The sequence below is a fragment of the Perca flavescens genome, chromosome 20, assembly GCF_004354835.1.
Source record: "Perca flavescens isolate YP-PL-M2 chromosome 20, PFLA_1.0, whole genome shotgun sequence".
NCBI lineage: Eukaryota > Metazoa > Chordata > Actinopteri > Perciformes > Percidae > Perca > Perca flavescens.
The window spans coordinates 13687183-13710435 of NC_041350.1; the positions used below are offsets into that span (position 1 = coordinate 13687183).

Genomic DNA, 23253 nt, shown 5'->3' on the forward strand with positions numbered 1-23253 from the left:
CATTCACATTCACATATAGCATGGCAATAACTCTTTACCATTCTTTACTTAAAATCCTAAACTCTCAGAATTTTAACTACTAATCGTCTCTCTAATAATGTACTCATTGTAACTTTCTGATTTCCTTCCTTTGTCTATCCATCACACCTCCAGCCTGTTTTGTAAACTGGCAGCTCTTGTCAGACATAGGATTTCTCTCTTTGGTAAGCTAATTGCTACTGACTGGTCAGCAGTGTGCGTGCGTGTGCATGTGTGTTTGTTGGAGATATCAGCCATAGAAAATGCCTGCCTTCTCTCAAATATAATGGCACTAGATGGCACTCAGTGTGTGGTGCTCAATATGCCAAAAGAATACATTTGATAAACTCAACAGCAAGGTCTCTTTCCAGAAATTGAAACACAGTTACTAAAGATAATCCACAGACCTGATTGTGAGCAGTTTCATGTAGAAACTATTTTCTTTCTACCAAACTACACTCTCCAACCGTACTCATGTCCTCCTCGGTGGAGCTGTAACTGTAGCTTACCGATTATGCTAGTTCACATTAGCTATCTAATGCTACAGCTCAGTCGAAAGAGAATGCCATTAATGTGTACATCACACACTGTTAAAAGAATGAGCCTCTCATAATTAATTGCATGTAAGAAGAAAACAATTTTTTTTGCCCCTTTAAGTTGGTTCTCGTTAACTTATTTTCGGTTCTCATGAACTGAGGTGTCTTGGATACCAAATAGGCCTACTGGAGCATTTCATCTGTAAAATTGCACTTAATTATATATGAAACAAACAAGATATAACATGTTTATTTGTGATCTTAAGAAGAGCTGGTAGGTGGATTTTCTTACCTTTAGGCAGAGCCAAGCTAGCCGTTGCCCCCAGTTTCTAGTCTTTATGCTAAGCTAAGCTAACCGGCTGCTGGCTGTAGCTTTGTTTATCATACAGACATAAGATCAGTATCAATCTTCTCATCGAACTATTGAAAATAAAGCAAATATGCCTATATCCGCAATCCTATCAACAATAGCGACTAAAAAGACAAACCACTGAATTTGATATGTTAAGCCATTGTGCCATTAACCACAGTGGATATCCCACATCCAACTGAGGTGGTGAACTAGATATTGATCCACTAACCTTACCACATCTAACTGACCCCTTAACCCACCTGTTTGATTGGAGGCTGTTGAGTGTTTGGTACATACACAGACATGAACTTATTGCTGCCATGAGAGGCTCAGTTCAGGTCAAGAAAGTGCCCTAAACATGGATGCCAGTGTGTATGTTAACATCATATTGAAGAATTTTGGGTTGTCTTGTAGGGAGCGACTCCACTACCATCGTCAGCTGTCTGCATATCCTGGCACACACCCTGGACACCAGGTGAGAATTTGGCAGAACTCGAGACTCACAGGGAACCTGGCAGCTTTGAGTTTTCTCCTTGAAATGAAAACTAACACATTTTTAAATGTTAACAAAAAGCCTCAGTTGGATAATGATAGTGTTTAAACAATAATCGTTTGAGAAACCAGTTACGTTATTCCAGTGTAATGCAATGACGTAGAATGTAACCTCTGTAGGACCCTCAAGAGGAGCATATTTGTCATGAGCATTTTCTTTTAAACAGTTATTACTGGAATGTCTTCTGGGATATACTGGTATTAACAAAGAGCGTCCTCTGGCATTTAAATAAGCAAAACAAATTCACACGGCACATGTTGCCCAAGGCTTATAGTGTTCCTTAGAGACAATGTACTGTTTGTTAATGCACCTCACACATAATGAGGCTAAATGGGCAATGCATTATTGTGTCTTGTTTGTGCTGAAGAGCTACTGTACGGCTGATGCCCACAGACTCTGTCTTTCATTTGTCCTTCCCAGTGAGACACATCAAGGCTTAACAATGGGTAATTCATTTAGCAATGTTATGAACTGTGAAATGCTAAAAAAGGACGGACTAATCATATTAATGCGTTGTGCTTTTTCATTGTCATACAGTATGTCTACAACATTGGTAAACTCCCCTTGGATTTAAATAGTCACCTTATTCATTAAATAAATCATTGATGTTTCAGTGAAGGGGCTGTCAGGTTGATACTCAACGTCTCATATTTCATGACTAAAACCTTCAGCGATTGTGAGAGTGAAGTAATTGCATTTTTGACCGTGTCCGAATGTGGGCAAACAGTGTTGTCCTTTGCATACCAAGGGTGTATCCAGTGGTTTATTATAGCCCTGCCCTTGCATATTTACTCATTTGGTTCTAGTCGTTTATCACGCTCTCTTTCACTCACACAGGACGGTGATGAAGTCGGGCTCGGAGCTGGTGAGGGTGGGGCTGAGGACGTTCTTTGAGAACGCCGCAGAGGACCTGGAGAAGACGTTCGAGAACCTGAAGCTGGGGAAGTTCACTCACTCTCGCTCCCAGATGAAAGGCGTGTCGCAGAATATCAACTACACCACCGTAGCTCTGCTCCCCATTTTAACTGCTCTGTTTGAACACATCACTCAACACCACTTTGGAGTCGACCTGCTTTGTGAGTCCCGACAGCAGAGGAATGATTAAACATAATGTGCGAGAGAAAAAAAACTGGAGTCTGGTATTGATTCTGATTGATGTAATATTCTTACACCCTGACACCATGGGACATATCTGCCCCCCTCCCCACCATAAATAATTAAATTTTCTTTATCTTTTCCAGTGGATGACGTCCAAGTGTCCTGCTATCGAATCCTAACTAGTCTCTATGCACTGGGTACTGGGAAAAACATCTATGTAGAAAGGTATCTCAGCATTAACATTGTGTCAAGTGATCAAAACTTCAGTGATGAAACCAACTGATATTCAACACAGCTTTTACCAACTCTGCTCCTCTCTGTGTACCACAGACAGCTACCAGCTCTTGGCCAGTGTCTGGCCACTCTGGCCGGGGCCATGCCTGTGGCTTTCCTGGAGCCAATACTCAACACATACAATCCCTGCTCCGTCTTTAATACTAAGAGTGCCCGAGAACGAGCCAGTGAGTCATATGTAATTATTCTCAAATAATTTAATAACCAGCCATGGACCAAGGTGGCAGAATAACCCGCTATTATGGATAATGAACAACAACAATTTACAACCATCTTATCATTTTGAGATGTTGTCTACAGTGTGAGAAAAGGCTGATATATATTTTTCCTACATACATCATACATTATGTGTATATTTGCTGTGTGTATGTCATCACACAGTCTCACTGTGCTTAAATAATTTTCATTTTGAAAAATATCCCCCAAAAAAATTTAATAAGAAAAATGTCATTTTGATGAGATGTAAATCCCCTGTTTTTTTTTTTTTTTTTTTTTTTTAGACCTAGGCATAGCAGACTCCGTCAAGGAGATGTGTCCCGGGATGCCGCGGCTAGACGGTCTGATGAAGGACATCAATGACATGGCTGAGTCTGGAGCGCGCTACACAGAGATGCCTCACGTTATCGAGGTGGTGCTGCCCATGCTGTGTAACTATCTGTCTTACTGGTGGGAGAGGGGGCCCGAGAACCAGCCAGCCAGCGGGGTCAGCGTCTGCTGCACCACCGTCACCTCAGAAAACCTCAGCCTCATTCTCGGCAACATCCTCAAGATCCTTAACAACAACCTGGGCATCGATGAGGCCTCCTGGATGAAGAGGATTGCAGGTGGTCATGGGTTGCTTTTCTTTTTTTTTACGTTTTTATTTTTCAAAAATACCGTGTCGTTTTACCATCTCACAGAACTCCTGCATGAACCATAAGATCTAAAGAATGACCAGTCCAATGTCAGCCTCTATTGGCAATTCTGCATTGTAACCATAAATATAATGTCTTCGTATTACCATGAAGGCTATCCCTGCTCATACCCTGTTTTATTTTATTTTTTCCAAAAAATTGGGTTGCTTTCACAACAGCAAAAGAGCTATATCTTTTTTTGAGGTTAGAACAGGAAATGTAGCTAATGTAAAAGCTTGAATGGTTGAATTGCTAATGTGGATTACTTTTGTTTGGAAAAGGTAAAAAATTGGAGATTATTTATATGCAAATGTTGGCAACTACTAATAATGGGAACTTTCTGAGATACCTTAACATTTTAACATTTAAAGTGACATTTCCACTGCCACTGTTCAGTGTACGTGCAACCCATCATCAGCAAGGCCCGTGCAGACCTGCTGAAAAGCCACTTCCTGCCTACACTCGAGAAGCTGAAGAAGAAGACAGTGAAGGTAGTGTCTGAGGAAGAGCTGTTGAAGGCTGACAGTAAGGGTGACACCCAGGAGGCAGAGCTGCTCATCCTGGACGAGTTTGCCGTGCTCTGCAGGGACCTTTACGCCTTCTACCCTATGCTTATCCGCTATGTGGACAACAACAGGTTAGATCACTGAGGAGCGGATGATAGTTGTTTTTAAAGGAGTATTTAGGAGGAGATGAGGCAGATATTTAGTGTTTGCAGAAGAAATATGGAGGATGTATTAATCTCTCACCTTTACTGCAGGTCAAGGTGGCTGAAAGAACCAGATGTGGACTCCAATGAGCTGTTCAGAATGGTCGCTGAGATATTTATCCTCTGGTGCAAGTCACACGTACGTTCTCTCATCATCCCATTTATGCTTAGCTACAAAAAACAGCCAGCTTTTCTGAATTAGAACACTGATCTTTCTTCGAAATTTTCTTTCTCAAGAATTTCAAAAGAGAAGAGCAGAACTTTGTGGTCCAAAATGAAATCAACAACCTTTCCTTCTTGACCGGGGATAATAAAACCAAGATGTCTAAGGTAGGTTTTGAGTATTTACCACCTCCTTCTCAACACTGTAAACTTTCTGTCCTGGCAGTGGATTAAAACCCTTTTAGTCGTGTGAAATGGTATCCTTGAACCATTGAACGTGTGTGAGAAATATTAAAAAGATCTATAAATAAGCAGGATTAGTATGAATGAGCAAAATACATGTTAACCTTTTCTCAGCTATGTTAACACCACCACTTCTGTGTACATGTTAACATGTAAAATGCCCATGACAATCTCAGAGGAACTATGTGTAAACACATATACTGTATGCACACATACACACAACTGAGAGGAATAGAGAACCTCTTTGCTAATAACATGACTGTAATAAAATGGACTATGACTGATGACTGTGTGTGTGTATGAATTTATTGCATGCAAGCTTGATACAGCTGATGACTGAAACTAACATTCATACCTTTAGCCCTCTTCAGCATTACAGGGGTTAAAACATTTCATTTCTTTTCTGCCTGGTTTAGCGGTTTAAAGGCAAAGAAATGGTTTTCATTGCAGTGCACGTCCATGTGAGGACTGTGTGCCTCCATTAATTGCCCTCTCATCCTTTTCTTCTATCTGCCTTTCTCTTTCTGTCTCTCTCTATCTCAAACAGTCCTTTAAGGAGAAGGTAGAGTGATGCAGTGCATGTGCTGTGTACCTGCCAGCTTATTGGCTTATATGCTCCGGTCGCTAAGCAGAAAAGCCAATAGCTTGTGCAGCTGTGCTATATTGTCTATAGTGTAGTTATGTCACCTGATTATTTGTGGCCTCCATTCATCACCATGTGTGACCTGGTAACTTTGCTCATTCCTCATTGCCTTTTGGGCGGAACACATCTCATCAGGAGTAATGAAGCTCAGCCCTTCTGTCGCAAATCATGTGATCACATGCCATTGGTGTGTTTGCCGTTGATGGATTGTGGTACCCTGTTGTGTTTGGCCAATCGTTACCTCATGCTATTAATATTATGTTGCTGTGTGTGTGTGTGTGTGTGTGTGTGTGTGTGTGTGGGTGTGGGTGGGTGGAAATTAGTGTTTTCACTGAGCCAGCTGCTTCAATTTGGAACAAATTGGTAACTGGTAACGTCTTGCTGTTTTAACAGCATCAGTCTGCTAGTTCTGTTTTTCCGCTGAGGTGTGAAACTTCTTTATGCTTCACTGCCCCGGATTAAGTCTGGTCACAGATTTTGCCAGGCCTGAAAAATAAATGCCTCAATTGCATCTGGTTTTTGTTCAGATACAGTAAGAGTGCTCCCACTGTTAACTGAGCTCCAACAAAATATTGTTAAGGTATCAGTTTAAATGTTGAAAGCAAGTGCTTTAGTGCAACATTAATCCTAGCAAAACTGGGAAAATAGTATGTATTACCTTTTTTAAAGGACCAGCGTATCAAGCTGCCATAATTTCTTTTATTCACCATTTGTGTTGTTTGAGGTTAAAATCATGATTTTTTCAGTCTGGCGGACAAGACCAGGAGAGGAAACACAAGAAAAGGCGTGGTGAGTTCTACTCTATCCAGACCTCGCTGATTGTGGCTGCTCTGAAGAAGATGCTGCCAATCGGCCTCAACATGTGTACCCCAGGAGACCAGGAGCTCATCTCTCTAGCCAAGACTCGTTACCTCCTGGTGAGACAACTTTTATGTGACCATGCATTTGCCACACCTTTGATGTAGGTCTAATGAGATCACTGCTTCAAGTGAAGTTCTACTCTTACACTCAAACAAGAACACTTCTTTGAAAGATGTGTAAGCTTTACATTTGCATCCCTGTTCCTGCTTTTGTTTAAGAGAGACACAGATGAAGAAGTCAAAGATCATATTCGGCAGAATCTGCATCTTCGAGAAAAGGTGAGCATGTCGAAATCAATGACTCTGTGGTTATTAGCTTCCAAATACTCTATGCGTTGTACTTCACATCTGTCTTTGTAACACACTCTCAGTCAGAGGACCCTGCAGTGAGGTGGCAGCTAAACCTGTACAAGAACATAACGATGAGAAGCGAGGGGCCTCCGGACCCTGAGAGGGTGGTGGACCGTATCCAGAGAATATCTGCTGCTGTCTTCAACCTGGAGCAGGTTGGGCTCAAACATTTATGCATATCCAAACATATTATGAGCTGCTAATGACACCCTGGTTGCTTTTTTCATTAAACAACTGTGAAGGTGCAGGGTCGCCAATCATGTAGATAATGTCACTTTAAAAATGCTGCCCAAGAGTCAGTCCTGAACATCTGCATAGGATATGGTCACTGCCACACTCGCCTGTCCATTCATCACAGCACATAATAAAAGCTCTGGTCATTCACATCCTTGTGTGTACAGTATATTGCGAGATCACAAAAACATTGAACCTTGTCTTTTGTTCCATTTTTGTGCACTGGGCCGCTTGACCGCTTCTGACTCTTCTCGTGCGCTTCTTCTTTCACTCTTTTCAGACGTTTAGAGTAACTAAAAAAATAGTACCGCCACTCCAGTGTTAATTAAACATGTAATCTTAACTTATTCTACTCCTATTAGGTGGAGCAGCCATTGAGATCCAAGAAATGTGTATGGCAGAAGTTGCTGTCCAAGCAGAGGAAGCGAGCGGTTGTCGCCTGCTTCCGAATGGCTCCACTTTATAATCTGCCACGGTATGACTGCATACATTACACCTACAGCCTCTACATCTTTGCTGGACTGTTTCTAGCCTAAAACCATGTTAAACAGCCTAATGATGGTGAATCCAACATGACACAACATTCGAAAGTAGCTGCGAGCTCCTTGTCGTACTAGTAGTAGATGGGGAAATTGTGTAGCAAGTGTTGTAACATCACCTCTTTGTTTTTGCTGGCCAAATACCACCACACTTTCTTCTTCTTCTTCTGTCTGACTCCCAACCCTAATTTCTCTCTCTTCCTGGGTTCTGACCCTGCATTAATGCACAGCCTCCCTCCCAGCATTTGTAGGACAAATGTCTGGCCCGCAGCTGTTATCAAGGAGTAGAAAAAAAGGACACTAGCAATTTCATGCCCTGCTGCTCTGTAACTCAATCACATGAATTCGGGCAGAGTGCTACAGTAGGGAGGAAAACAATTATGAGGCCCAACCTGGGGGTGGCCATCTTCAATATGTGTTGAGACGATGTTGCCTGCCTGCCTGACAGCATGACTCATTTATTCAGAGTTGTGGACAGTGAAATATGACACAGCATGCAGTAGCTAATAATTATTAGACAGTATTTACAATGCAGGCGCAATTGATTGTTTTTATTTGGGTTAATAGATTTGTGGATGGGCTGGATGTGGATGGAAGCTTCTGGATAATGTCGACGATCCCGGAGATTCACACATTCAAATGTCCTCTTTTCTCTCTTGTCTCTTTATTCAGCCTTTGTTCTCTCCTCAATGTCACACTCTACTGTACCTCATCCCCTCAGGCACAAAAACAATAATTACTTCCTGAAAGCCTACCGACATATTTGGCTGGAGATAATGCATGAGAACTCAGACTATGACAGTCTGCTCTCCATGCTGACGGTAACGTAGCGCTGATCCAGTGTTGCAACTGTACGACCTTGCATACCTTTCTTAACTATTGTACCCCTCGCTTTCCTCCAGGCACGGGTTATGCTACAAATGCAACTCTCATTCAAATATTCCCGCTGGCTTTTCCACTGGTCCATATCCGTACAGTAATGCAATGAATAGTTTAACATTTTAGGAGATATTTGTATAATTGCTTTCTTGCCAAGAGTTTGATGCGAAGATTGATACCACTGTCTGAATGCTAAATATGAACCCAAGAGCCAGCCCTTAAATGTCAAACTATCCCTTTTAACTGTTGCTGATGTGCAGATACATGGGTGCTTAACACAATCAAAGTTCAGATCAACTCATTATTTTAGTCTAGAATTGCAATTCCTGCCTGCTGATGACAAGGCAGAGAGCATTTCTCTATTTCTAAGCAACACGACAAGTTTCCTCTAAGGTGACCAGTTGGATGTGCCAGTATCCTAAACTAACCTGCATTAACCTCTCCTTGAGGGTCTTCTCCCCTCCTTTGCTCTGCTCTTATCTAACCCAGGCTAATCTCCTCTTACCCTTCCTTAGGCATCGCTCTATTAACCTCTTCCTCCTGGCCTATCAGAGAATATGGATAGAAACAGAGGAGTACTCTTTTGAGGAGAAGCTAGTGCAGGATCTTGCAGTAAGTACTTGTGTCATCCCCCAGTGCCCTCTTGTTACCCCATATGCTGTGGGGAGCTGAGCGTTGCCCCTATAGCACTACTTTCCTTTACTTGTGTCATCATTAAAAGTGCCCCAATTCCACCATACACACTGGGTCGCACTCAGTCATCCATATGAAAGCATGACATCACTGCTGATGTCAGAGCCAGCTGGTGTATTTTGACCATCAAGTCCCGTCCAACATCGGTAAGAGGGCATCCTCCCTCGATGCTACGCCTTACCAATGAAATTTCTGAAAGTTGTAGTGTCTTTCTTAAATTTGAACAATCATTAAACATTACAGTTACTTCATACAAGTGCTTCATCTGCACTTTGTAGCACATGATAACCTACAGCAAAATATGCAGAGATTGATTAAAAATGCTTCAAGGATTTATGTAATAGTTTTTAACAAAGTCAGGTTTCTGATGTGGAATAAGAGGCTATCATGAAGGCACAATGGAACTCAATATACCCTACTTTGCTAATGGGTGTTTTTTTAATTTTTTTTTTAAATAATGAAATGAAGATAACTTTTGAAACACTATTTGAAATAAAAGCCACAGGGCACCACATAATGTGGTATGCCAGATGAAGAACCTTATGATCTAGCCAACCAAGTACACAGCAACACTACAGAAAAAAAGTTCCAATAGGTTTGCTATTGTGAAGGAATAGGAAGTCTATGATAAAGTGTAAACTAGGTTCATGGAGAGTCATGCTTAACTCCATTCTTCACCTTTTTAACATCATCGTGTGTGTGTGTGTGTGTGTGTGTGTGCATCCTCTTGGCCCTGTTGGATCTCTCTGAGCCACCTCTGTATGTGTCTGTGTCAATACTTGTGGTTTATTGTCTGCATGCTATCAGTGTATGCTATTACTGTCTTTTTTTCTGATACAACCTTATTCTCTTAAGGTAAGTGGTGTATAGCACAGTAATAGTAACAGTTCAATGTTACTGTAACTACTGCTCATACAAAGTATTTTGGGATCATATAGCTGACATTGAGATTAAATGCCTGAGCTCCAGTATTTACGTGTATGGGTTTGTCCAGAAAACGCAGCCTAAGATGGAGGAAGAGGAAGAGGAGGAGGTCAGAAAGCAGCCAGACCCTCTCCACCAGCTCATTCTGCATTTCAGCCACAACGCTCTGACTGAGTGCAGGTGAATACACACTCACTGTCACACACCTGGCCACCTGCCACCAACATGTTTGGCTCCATCTGTGCTACATAATAGTTTTGGCCTGCCTCTTAGCTAATAAAGAGCTGCATTAAGATAATTCATCAACATATTTCACACTGGGACTGAAACACAAGCAGTTCTTTTTAGTATTTATCAGTAGTTGTGCTGCTTACTCTAAACGGAATGTTCTTCTTATTATTAATAAAATGAGATGTGATTGTGTGCTATACAAAGTTTAACCACCAGATATTTATCTTCCTTTTTTGTTAGTTCTTTGGAAGAGGATCCCTTGTATATTGCATATGCAGATATGATGGCAAAGGTACTTTTTTCTCTAAATTGCTTTTACTAAAATGTATGCTGCTGTTAAGCAAAAATGTTGCAGGTTTGACATTCTGCGTTCTCTTTTAGAGTTGTGATGAAGGTGAAGAAGAAGAAGATGTTGAAGGGAAAGAGAAAACATTTGAGGTGCTATTGATTTCTCAGGAATACTCTTCGGCATTTCACTTTTATATTCATCATTCATCATCATGTTCAGAAGTGGTGCTCACTGTTATCATTTGGTACAGGAAAAGGAAATGGAGAAGCAAAAGATGCTGTACCAGCAAGCCAGACTACATGACCGAGGAGCTGCGGAGATGGTGCTTCAGATGATCAGTGCCAGCAAAGGTAGGAAGAGACACATTCACCTGTCTGCCTTCTTATAACAGCCACCTTTGGTATCGCCACTGTATGATATATGATTTGCGGTCATCAGGTCGGCTTGGTGCTATGGTGACTTTCACCCTCAAACTAGGCATCTCTGTCCTCAACGGGGGAAACATCCTGGTGCAGCAGGTACACATCAGTCGGCATGCACGATTTGTATAGTTGACAGCATCAGCCCACTATTTATTGTGCTTCATTCTTGATGCAGAAAATGCTGGACTACCTGAAGGAAAAAAGAGATGTTGGCTTTTTCAAAAGTTTGTCTGGACTGATGATGTCTTGCAGGTAATGAAGCCATAACCAATTATCGCACACAAAATACCTGATTTACTTTTTTGTTTTATTCCTCAACTGCAATTTAAAGGGGAACATCCACCAACCACACGCAGAAATGTCAGTTTACTGGTTCACAGGAAGTACCTGTGAGAACAGTTATGTGAAGTATTCTGTGGCTCTGGTGGAGATAACCCTGATGATGTCATTGGGTTTATCTGAGCTTGAGCTTGGAGACTAATTTGTCTCCAAGCTTGGAGACTAATAAACAGAAGGCCTCATTTACAAACTGTGGCTGTTAAAATATTTTTACCAATCAGGGAGGCTTTGATGAAAACATGCTATTTAATTGGTTGAATTATGGGAAGTGTAGGATCCAGTGTTTTTGGAGATCTGAACTATATTAGGGACTAAAAGTCAGGATATTATCAACCATTTCTTTTAACCATTATAGTTTGAATAATAATGTCTCTTATGAATCCACTAACTTCAAGGAAGTGCAGTACTACATTTCTGGAGTGCCACTTTAAAATAAATATTGCAGAAAAAGAGAATATAGAAATGAAATTTATCACAATGTAATTCAGGCTTTGTATTTTATTTCTTATAGTGTCCTGGACTTAAATGCATTTGAAAGGCAAAATAAAGCTGAAGGTTTGGGGATGGTTACTGAAGAAGGATCAAGTAAGTGAGGATACTAAACGTGGTAAACTTCTCTGAGACTGTCATTGATTACAAACAATATGAGTGATTAATGTGTCTTCTAACAGGAGACTTTTAATCACATTTTGTACAAAGACACACAGTATATCTATGACCTTAATGTGGTACTGAATAAGAATCTTTAGACTGAGTCTATATCTGTGGCATAGTGGGATTTTTATGATATGTATTATTGTACAGAAAAACCAAATATAGACAGAATCTCGGTACTTAAAGTAAGCAATTTATGTACTACACTGTGTTTTTGCTGAAGGCTGATCTGAGAGTATCTCTGTAACTCGACAATGAAACAGGTTGTGGAATGTCTAGATTTATTTGTGCAGCAGACGGACCTTTTTCTTCAACAACACTAAACGTTTTTAGCCACTCAGTGTTACAGATGTGGCCCAAACCGCAGTGCGAGCTGTAAGAGATCTTGCTGGGGACACCTTATTGTGGCATGATGTGTCTCATCCTGGCTCATGGCGTTACCGTCCTTTTAGTCAGGCTTGTAATTGGCTGCAAGACGAAGGACGCAGCATTAGCTTGACAAAACACCTGCTCTTATGCAAGCCCATCTTCATGTCACGTGTCTCCCCGTGTGTCATGTTGTATGTCATCATCCCAATACAGGTAAACCTGTGCTACTGTATGTCTAAGTCCTGTCTGGGCCTTGTCTGCCATGTAAAAGCACTCAGTCACAAGTACATCCACATGAAAATCCACATTTAATCAGAGGTCTCTATTCTATCTGATGGGTTGCATACAGTATAAAGAGATGTTTTATTTTTTTTCATGCATATTCCAGCTCATTTTCACCTCATGAACTCAGGCATAAGTGATGGTAACTGTTAGTCTGTCTAACCTGTAGTCTAAACACCTGCCCTAGTGAGCAGACTGCACTTCAATACTTTGTTTAATTGTAACCGCATGTCAATGTCGCCAATCAATGTGAGTATGTAAAGATATATCTATGGCGCTATCACTCTCTCCTGTTCCTACTTCTTCTGATTGAATATCAATGTCTTCTCCTTTGCTTATGTCTGCTTTTGTTTTGTTTGTTTGTTTTCTCCTGATCATGTTTTTTATCTCATCGGTCGCAGTCAACGTGAGTGAGCGGGGTAAATACATGGTTTAGATTCTACTCATTTTTATGCAATGCTGACATCTTGATTGCTCTCCGTTCAACTCCTTCCCCGCTCTCCTCATTCCCCTCCAATCCCTCTCTACCCCCATTCCTCCTCCTCCTCCTCCTCCTCCTCCTCCCTTGTCCTGAATGCAATACAACCACCTTCTTTGTACCTTGGACTGAAGGAGCGCATGCATGCTTATGACATCTGGATAGATTGTTCAGTCCATGGTCAGGTGCCCCAAACTGACTAAAATCTCTCCACTTCTTCTTTTGTAAGAAGTCAGTGCTTGTCACCTGTGTCAGACTTTTTATTTTTTTTTTTATTCATTTTGATGATACTAACCAGCGTGTAATAAAAAACAAATCTCCCAAAGCTTTTATTGTAAGAAACAAAAAAAGCTTAGTTTTATTCCTATTATAAACCTTGTTTTTATTTTGGGAAAAAAAAAATGATGCACTATACCTCGTCTGTGTGTTCTGAACTTCAAATATAGTGCACATAATTTGATGCTGTTTGACAGCCAGACAGCAGCTTTATGAGGTGATGTGAAGTGAAAGCTACGCAAGCCCATATGCCTGTACTGACATTAAAATGATGGGTCTCTGACCTTCTTATCACTGAAAGGGGCAGTGAATCTCATTTCCTGTCCTCAGGTTCCAAGGTTCTGCAGAATGATGAGTTCACTAAGGATCTCTTTAGGTTTCTACAGCTTCTCTGTGAGGGCCACAACAATGGTAGGTGGACACTTTTTTTCCATTAACCAAAATTAAAGAAGAGCTGCATGTCTCTAAACAACAGGCTGGTTGGTGTGAATCTACTATACGACAACCAATTATATCTTTCCTCTTATTTTGTCAAATGTTTTAGATTTTCAAAACTTTCTGAGGACTCAGACAGGGAACACAACTACTGTTAACATCATCATTAGTACTGTAGACTACCTACTAAGACTCCAGGTATGGAATTATTACAGACAGATCTAGAAAAAAAATCATATTCATTTATGTTCTTTAATGTGCCAAATCATTTTCTTCTTTCCTCTATTAGGAATCCATCAGTGATTTCTACTGGTACTACTCTGGTAAGGATATTATAGATGAGGCAGGTCAGAGGAACTTCTCCCAAGCACTGGCAGTGGCTAAGCAGGTCTTCAACTCTTTAACTGAGTATATACAGGTACCATATCACAACACACTGCACCACAAGAAGCGCTAATTAAAGTCATGAGCTCAAACGTCTGATTTTGATTCTCTGTGATTATCTCTCCTCGCTCTGTGTGCTCTCTACGCTGTGTGCTCCAGGGTCCATGTATCGGGAACCAACAGAGTCTGGCTCACAGCAGGTTGTGGGACGCAGTAGTCGGCTTCTTGCATGTTTTTGCCAACATGCAGATGAAACTATCCCAGGTTTGTACTTTTGTCTGCAAAGTGGTGGTGCTGCCATGTTTTTGTACTGTACTGACGAACGTTTCCATTTTATGCTACCTTATACTTCTACTCCACTACAGAGGGAAATATAGTTTCTTTAACACTTTGACACTTTAATCCACTTCATGTATTTGACAGCTACTAGCATCAATCAATCAATCAGTCAATTCATTTTTATATCTCTCAGTATAGTTGCAGATTAAGGTTTTACATATTTATAAAACATAGAATTTTATAAAATTTGATACAGTATTATAGATTTATGTTTATAAAGTGGTTAAATTAGCTTCACTAGATCAACTACTAGATTACATTTCTAAAAATGTGTGACATGCAACAGAGAAAGCCTGCTGGAATCAAATCAGGGTTTGCATTAATGTACAGTGCTGCTCATGAGTATAGGAACCCCTGCTAAAGTTGACTAAAAAGAGGAATAAAACAATCATCTTTTGGAAATTGATCTTAATGCCTTAATTGAAAAAATTAGGAAAAATCCACCCTTTGTGAATGAATAATGTATCTTAAATAAATAAATGTTCTTCCTTAAAATACAGGGGGCATAATTATAGACAACCCTATGTTAAATTCCCATAGAGGCAGGCAGATTTTTATTTTTGGGGTACTTTCCATAAAATCATCCCAATCAAACCAGCTATTAGGCTAACTGAAATAAAACCATGCCAATCTCTAGGTATGGTGAAGGGTATGTGATGATGTGGGGCTATTTTAATTCCAAATGCCAAGGGAACTTTATCAGGATGCATAGTATCCTGGATCCATAAAATAACTGGCCTTTAAAAATAAAAATCTGCCTGCTTCTATGGGAATTTAACATAGGGGTGTCAATACTTACCAATACATACCCCCTGTATTTTAAGGAAGAGCATTTATTTATTTACGATACATTATTCATTCACAAAGAAAATTGGTGTCCTTAAAGGTTAGATTTTTCCTCAAGGCATTAAGATCAATTTTGAAAAGATGATTTGTTTTTTTTATTCCTCTTTTTAGTCAACTTTAGCATGGGTTCCTATACTCATGAGCAGCACTGTATAAGCAAAAATGTAATATTGGGGATGTTTTTTTAGCCAAGTGTTTAAGCCATATACCATTTAAGTGGTTATTTTACTAAATTGTAATAGAGTACTTTTGTTTAGCAGTATTGCTTCTTTTCCTTATGTTAAAATCTGAATAATTCATCCACCAATGGTGTGTGTCCTTGTCAGACAGAGGCTCCTTTAAAATATCTGTAGCCACTAGAGGTCTCTCCAGGCTTGAGGATAACCTCAGGCTACCGCAGTATAATTACATATGTCATTCCACTCAGCTACAGTATATGATGTATGACTCCATCAAATCCTTGATATTTCCACCAATAAGCCACGAATGGGATGAAATCCAGCCGCCTAACCTTATCTCATGGTCATCAGAAAGGACGGTAGAAGCCTGTATGAAGGAGAGCACAGGTGGAGGGGTTTGAATTTTGAATTTAGCGCATCAAAGTACGCCTCAGATTTATGGCATGCCGAATACAGACTCCATAGAGACCCTAACTGAGTCAGACGGACCTGGCCATCTGCTCTTAGACAGTAAAATAACATTAACCCTGGTGCTGATGGATGGATGTTACCTAGAAGGCCCTTCTGGGCCCCAGCAGGGCCATTGTGGGTCCCCACAATCTGAGGCAGCCTTGATCTCTCAGGGATATTAGACATGATGGCTGTACTCTTACAGGGAGGCCATCACTAGTCTGTGTGATAGTGTAGTGTGAGTCACTAGGTTTCCCTTTTTGTCTCCTCCTCACAGGACTCCAGTCAGATTGAATTATTGAAGGAGCTGCTGGACCTGCAGAAGGACATGATCGTCATGATGCTCTCCCTACTCGAAGGTTTACTTTTTGATGACTCACCACATGAGCTGTGCCGGCATCATGAGTTTGCAAGGATATTGTCTCTTTTATGACTTTCATTGAACAGATTTGTTTGCTTGGAATGTAATCAAATATTTAGCAAAGCCGCTTTGTATAATCTGCACAGAGTGTTGCCTGTGAACGTGTGTACTAACAAACTTTGCTTTGGTCTCTTTCTCCGTAACTTCACAGGTAATGTTGTCAATGGTACTATTGGCAAACAAATGGTGGACACCTTGGTGGAATCTTCCAGCAACGTGGAGATGATCCTGAAGTTTTTCGACATGTTCCTCAAGTTGAAGGACCTGACTACATCGGACAGCTTTAAGGAGTATGACCCCGAGAGGAAAGGGGTCATCTCAAAGAAAGATTTCCAGAAGTCCATGGAGAACCAGAAACAGTATTCGCAGTCTGAGATTGAGTTTCTTCTCTCCTGCGCTGAGGCTGACGAGAACGACATGTTCAACTACGAGCAGTTTGTGGAGAGATTTCATGAACCCGCCAAGGACATTGGCTTTAATGTAGCTGTGTTGCTGACTAATCTCTCTGAGCATATGCCTCATGATGCTCGCCTCTCAACGTTCCTCGACCTGGCTGAGAGTGTCCTCAGCTACTTCGAGCCTTATTTAGGTCGCATTGAGATCATGGGTGGAGCCAAGCGCATCGAGAGAGTCTACTTTGAGATCAGTGAGTCAAGTCGCACACAGTGGGAAAAGCCTCAGGTGAAAGAGTCAAAGCGGCAGTTTATTTTCGATGTCGTCAACGAAGGCGGGGAGAGCGAGAAAATGGAACTCTTTGTCAACTTCTGCGAGGACACCATCTTCGAGATGCAGCTGGCCTCTCAAATTTCCGAGCCAGACCCAGCGGAGCGTCCGGAGGAAGATGAGGTCGACAACCAGAGTGTGGTGGAAAAGCAGCAGCAGGAGGAGGAAGAGGAGGAGAGTGTGATGTTGGAGTCTTCCTCAGCTTTTACAATCGCCTGCGTCTCCATGAAAAAAAGCCTCTGCCACTTCCGCCAGCTGCTCACTCTCAAGAGCATGAGGCGGCAGTACAGAAAGTTCAGGAAGATGAGCGTTAGGGAGATGGTGCGAGGCTTCTTCTCTTTCTTCTGGATGATCATCACAGGCCTCTTCCACTTTGTCTACAGCCTGGTTTGGGGATTCTTCCACATCTTGTGGACCACCATGTTCGGGGGTGGCCTCGTCGAAGGGGCCAAGAACATGAAGGTGACGGACATTTTGGGAAACATGCCAGACCCCACCCAGTTTGGGATCCACGGAGACGTGTTGGAGATGGAGAAGATGGAGGCGAGTGAAGCGTCAGCGTTGGCGGAGATGGGTCAGATGGCTCAGGGAGATGCAGCAGAGGCAGACCTGATGGCTGAGTTGCTGAACATACAGCCCAAGAAGGAGGGAAAGCACGGGGCTGAGCCAGGCTTGGGGGATGTGTCAGAGGTGGTGGTGGGGGATGCTCCGTCCATTGCCAGCGCTGTTAAGCAGAAGAAGGCACAGGTCAGTACTTGTGTTAAATCCAACTGAATAAGGGAACTTCTTTTCCAAATCATGTCTTTATTGATAGACACTGGAGACACATTTGTTATTATATTAGAACCAACTGTTTAAGTGACTGATGGTCAAAACAATGTATTTTGTTTTAGTTGGCTGCAAAGAAGAGAGCTGTAAATGGAGACTACAAATCAGATTCAGAGAAAGGAGAGTAAGTGTTCTTAATTTGTTCATTGTTCATCCTCAGTGGAATTAAAATGTATATGATTTGTATGTGATTAAAACATCTTTAAACATTTTCTGATGGCACAGAGTGTATTATCATGTTTTGCTGTCTGCCACAGTCTTTTTTTTTTATATTCTAACATTTTCAAATTCCTTACAAAGGGGCTTCAAGTACAAACAATGTCAGATATTTAACAGGATTTAAGTTGCCTCCTGTTGGGATGTGATGTGGGATGTAAATCTGGTAGACGCTGGGTGTACTGTGCTTCTGTGGTTTTGTTCTCCTCATAGGTCACATGCATACATGTATTTTGTGTGTGTGTGTGTGTGTGTGTGTGTGTGTGTGTGTGTGTGTGTGTGTGTGTGTGTGTGTGTGTGTGTATATCTGTGACCTGGCAGCAGCGTTGTATCTTTCTGCCACTAATACAGAAATTATTGTTGCAGTTCAGAAGATGGTGAGAAAAAGGACCATGACAAGGCCAAAGACGAAGGCCCTCCAGAGCCACCAGTGGAGAAGAAAGCCCCGAAGAAGAGGATCGGCCACAAGAAAGAACTACCAGAGGTCTTCATGGCCAGTTTCTTCGCTGGCTTGGAAATCTACCAGACCAAGATGCTGGTCAGATATTTCCCTCACAGCTGTCTTAAAGTCTTTAGTTTAGAACTATTAGCTTAAGTATGTTAAGGTGGTACAAATCAGTTTGTTGCATATATATATATATATATATATATATATATATATATATATATATATATATATATATATATATATATATATATATATATATATATATATATATATATATATATATATATATATATATATATATATATATATATATATATATATATATATATATATATATATATATATATATATATATATATATATATATATATATATATATATATATATATATATATATATATATATATATATATATATATATATATATATATATATATATATATATATATATATATATATATATATATATATATATACAGTGGGGGAAATATATATATTTTGCAGGGTTTGCCCACTTACAAAGAATATACAATTTTAATCATATGTACATTCTAACAGTGAAAGACAGAATCCCAAAGAAAATTCCAGAAAATCACATCATATGAATTTATTAAAATTGATAACCATCTGATGAGGAAAACAAGTATTTGATGGACAAACAGCAAGTATTCTGGCTCCTACAAGCCAGTTAGTCTTTCTTTAAGACACAGCCCCAATCCAAACCAATTGTCTACATCAAATACACCTGCCTCACCTCGTTACCTGTATAAAAGACACTTGTCAACACCCAAACAACCAGCATCCAAGATCACCACCATGGGCAAGACCAAAGATACGGACATCAGGGACAAGATTGTTGATCTGCACAAGGCTGGGATGGGCTACAAGAGAATCGGAAAGCAACTTGAGAGAAAAGATCAACTGTCGGTGCAGTTATCAGGAAATGGAAGAATAACCTCCTCGGTCTGGGCCTCCACACAAGATCTTGCCTCGTGAGGTGTCCCTGATCATGCGAACGGTGAGGAATCATCCCAAAACCACAAGGGGGAACTGATGAATCAACTGAAGGCAGCTGGGACCACAGTTACAAAAAGAAACGGTTGGTAACACACTACGCCGTCATGGATTGAAATCCTGCAGCGCACGCAAGGTCCCCCTGCTCAAGAAGAAACATGTACAGGCCCGCATGAAGTTCGCCATTCACCACCTGGACGACTCAGAAGAGGCCTGAAGAAGGTGATGTGGTCAGATGAGACCAAAATAGAACTTTTTTGGCCTCAACTCAACTCGTCGTGTTTGGAGGGCAAAGAACACCGAGTACAACCCAAAGAACACCATCCCCACCGTCAAGCATGGTGGTGGCAACATCATGCTTTGGGGGTGCTTTTCAGCCAAGGGGACGGGACAACTCCATCGTATTGAGGGGAGGATGGACGGGGCCATGTATTGTGGAATTCTGGGCCGACATCTCCTTCCCTCAGTGAGAGAGCTGAAGATGGGGTCGAGGATGGGTGTTTCAGCACGACAACGACCCTAAGCACACCGCCAAAGCAACAAAAGAGTGGCTGAAGAAGAAGCACATCAAGGTTCTGGAGTGGCCTAGCCAGTCTCCAGACCTGAATCCGATTGAAAATCTTTAGAGGGAGCTTAAAATTCGAGTTGCCAGGCGACAACCTCGGAACCTGAATGATTTGGAGGCTGTCTGCAGGGAGGAGTGGGCCAACATCCCTGCCGAAATGTGCACAAACCTTGTCACCAACTATAAAAACCGTTTGACATCTGTGCTGGCCAATAATGGCTTTTCTACAAAATATTAACATGCCGTTTGTCCAGGGGGTCAAATACTTGTTTTTCCTCATCAGATGGTTATCAATTTTAATAAATTCATATGATGTGATTTTCTGGAATTTTCTTTGGGATTCTGTCTTTCACTGTTAGAATGTACATATGATTAAAATTGTAGATTTTTGCATTCTTTGTAAGTGGGCAAACCTGCAAAATCAGCAAGGGGTCAAATACTTATTTCCCCCACTGTATATATATATATATATATATATATATATATATATATATATATATATATGTGTGTGTGTATATGTATATATATATGTATATATATGTATGTATATATGTATATGTATATATATATATATATATATATGTGTGTGTATATGTGTGTATATATATATATATATATATTTACAGTACAGGCCAAAAGTTTGGACACACCTTCTCATTCAATGCGTTTCCTTTTTATTTTCATGACTACTTACATTGTAGATTCTCAATGAAGGCATCAAAACTATGAATGAACACATATGGAATTATGTACTTAACAAAAAAGGGTAAAATAACTGAAAACATGTCTTATATTTTAGAAGCCACCCTTTTTTTTTTTTTTTTATTAATAAGGGAAAAAATTCCACGAATTAACTCTGACAAAGCACACCTGTGAAGTGAAAACCATTTCAGGTGACTACCTCATGAAGCTCATTGAGAGAACACCAAGGGTTTGCAGAGTTATCAAAAAAAGCAAAGGGTGGCTACTTTGAAGAATCTAAAATATAAGACATGTTTTCAGTTATTTCACACTTTTTTTTGTTAAGTACATAATTCCATATGTGTTCATTCATAGTTTTGATGCCTTCAATGAGAATCTACGATGCAAATAGTCATGTAAATAAAGGAAACACATTGAATGAGAAGGTGTGTCCAAACTTTTGGCCTGTACTGTATGTATATATATATATATGTATATGTATATGTGTGTATGTATATATATGTGTGTATATATATATATATATATATATATATATATATATATATATATATATATAAATAAATAAATAATATTTATTTTCACAGAATTACCTTGCCAGAAACTTCTACAACCTCCGCTTCCTGGCACTTTTTGTCGCCTTTGCTATCAACTTCATTCTGCTCTTCTACAAAGTAAGCTTGAATTTAAAGTGTCATAATGTATACAGTATAATTCTTGAACATTGTTGTAAGGGCTTTGGTAAATACCTTTTCTAAACGACTCATTGTCTTTCAGGTGGCCGGTGATTACTCAGACGATGAAGACCCCTGGGATGGTCGAGGCAGAACCAGGGAGGAGGAGGAGGAAGATGAGGCTGCACTTGAGTATTTCGTCCTGCAGGAGAGCACAGGTTACATGGCGCCAACGCTTCGCTGTCTGGCTATACTACACACTATCATATCTTTCCTGTGTGTAGTGGGATATTACTACCTGAAGGTACAGTAACACCAGCGCAGAAAATACACTGATCTAATTATTTTGTTTTTGGTTTTTTGGGGCATTTTAGGCCTTTATATTATTTAGGACAGCTGAAGACATGAAAGGGGGAGAGAGGGGGAATGATACGCCGCAAAAGGCCGCAGGCCGGCGTCGAACCCGGGCCCGCTGCATCGAGGAGTAAATCTCTATATATGGGTGCCCGCTCTACCAACTGAGCTATCTAGGCGTAATACACTTATGTTTTGATTAAACATTTTACAAGATACATTTTTTTTTTTTACTGTATACTGTAAAAAATAACAACAAAACATGTTAGCCCTGCTGTTGTGATTGCTGATTTCCTGTTGCTTTTATCAGTAAAGCAGTTTTACTTACATCTTTATAAATACTATTTAAGTAGTCTTAAGTAGTAGTATTTTATTCCCAACTTGTATATTCATTTGTACATTCTTTCTTTCGTAGTTTTTTAATCTTTTTTTTTTTATATTTGTTTTTGTATTCTATCCTATTTATTATGTTTTGTATATTCTGTATGTGTACTGTGTGTCTGATATTTTGCTGCTGTAACACTGAAATTTCCCAATTTGGGATCCATAAAAGTCTTTATAATCTAAACGGATATTATGCAGTATGTTGACATCAATCACTGTGTGTTATTTAATTTACTGCACTAACAACGCAATTCCCTCTGTGTCCAAGGTGCCCCTGGTAGTGTTCAAACGTGAGAAGGAGATTGCGAGGAAGTTGGAATTTGCCGGCCTTTACATCACAGAGCAGCCGTCGGATGATGACATCAAAGGACAGTGGGACAGACTGGTCATCAATACTCTGTGAGACAACTCCAGTACAGCTATTCAACCCTGAGTCATGATCTTTTATGAACAATGGATTAATGCAGATTTGTTTGTTTGTTTTTGCTGTTTTTATCAGTTCCTTCCCCAACAACTACTGGGATAAATTCGTCAAACGCAAAGTAGGTGTAATTTTTGTGTATTCTTTTATGCAAACACAAACCATAAACCCAATCTGGTGAAACTTACTTGTCTACTTCTGTTCCTGTTTTGCTGCTGCTGCTTGTAGGTGATCAAAAAGTATGGAGACCTGTATGGAGCTGAGAGGATAGCAGAGTTGCTGGGGATGGATAAGAGTGCCTTGGATTTCAACCCTACAGAGGAAACCGTTGTCAAGGAGGCTTCACTAGTGTCATGGTGAGATATTAGACAGAAATAGAAAGAATAGAGGTCAAATGGGAAATATGAGCCCCTTATATCAACCTTTCTTCTATTTTGCCAGGTTGAGCTCAATCGACACAAAGTACCATGTCTGGAAATTGGGAGTGGTGTTTACGGACAATGTAAGTTTGAGTACACTTTGGGATGATTAATTGCTCGGTTTTGTGGTTTT

General features: G+C 40.4%; 1 protein-coding gene across 1 annotated transcript in view; it reads left to right on the forward strand.

The window, feature by feature from the left end:
• Positions 1-23253, forward strand: part of LOC114547290 (ryanodine receptor 3) — a 112936-nt gene that overhangs the window by 83538 nt on the left and 6145 nt on the right. The window contains exons 61-95 of the mRNA XM_028566573.1: positions 154-203; positions 1321-1381; positions 2297-2535; positions 2701-2782; positions 2888-3018; positions 3352-3675; positions 4141-4381; positions 4505-4592; positions 4691-4783; positions 6248-6418; positions 6581-6640; positions 6733-6867; positions 7309-7421; positions 8880-8976; positions 10052-10161; positions 10453-10504; positions 10594-10650; positions 10752-10851; positions 10940-11019; positions 11099-11175; positions 11774-11847; positions 13652-13732; positions 13866-13954; positions 14046-14174; positions 14300-14404; positions 16232-16313; positions 16527-17845; positions 17992-18050; positions 18509-18680; positions 21456-21542; positions 21646-21846; positions 22549-22679; positions 22780-22822; positions 22930-23057; positions 23143-23203. Of these exons, the coding sequence (XP_028422374.1) occupies positions 154-203; positions 1321-1381; positions 2297-2535; positions 2701-2782; positions 2888-3018; positions 3352-3675; positions 4141-4381; positions 4505-4592; positions 4691-4783; positions 6248-6418; positions 6581-6640; positions 6733-6867; positions 7309-7421; positions 8880-8976; positions 10052-10161; positions 10453-10504; positions 10594-10650; positions 10752-10851; positions 10940-11019; positions 11099-11175; positions 11774-11847; positions 13652-13732; positions 13866-13954; positions 14046-14174; positions 14300-14404; positions 16232-16313; positions 16527-17845; positions 17992-18050; positions 18509-18680; positions 21456-21542; positions 21646-21846; positions 22549-22679; positions 22780-22822; positions 22930-23057; positions 23143-23203 (5122 nt within the window). The remainder of the gene's footprint in view (positions 1-153; positions 204-1320; positions 1382-2296; positions 2536-2700; positions 2783-2887; positions 3019-3351; positions 3676-4140; positions 4382-4504; positions 4593-4690; positions 4784-6247; positions 6419-6580; positions 6641-6732; positions 6868-7308; positions 7422-8879; positions 8977-10051; positions 10162-10452; positions 10505-10593; positions 10651-10751; positions 10852-10939; positions 11020-11098; positions 11176-11773; positions 11848-13651; positions 13733-13865; positions 13955-14045; positions 14175-14299; positions 14405-16231; positions 16314-16526; positions 17846-17991; positions 18051-18508; positions 18681-21455; positions 21543-21645; positions 21847-22548; positions 22680-22779; positions 22823-22929; positions 23058-23142; positions 23204-23253) is intronic.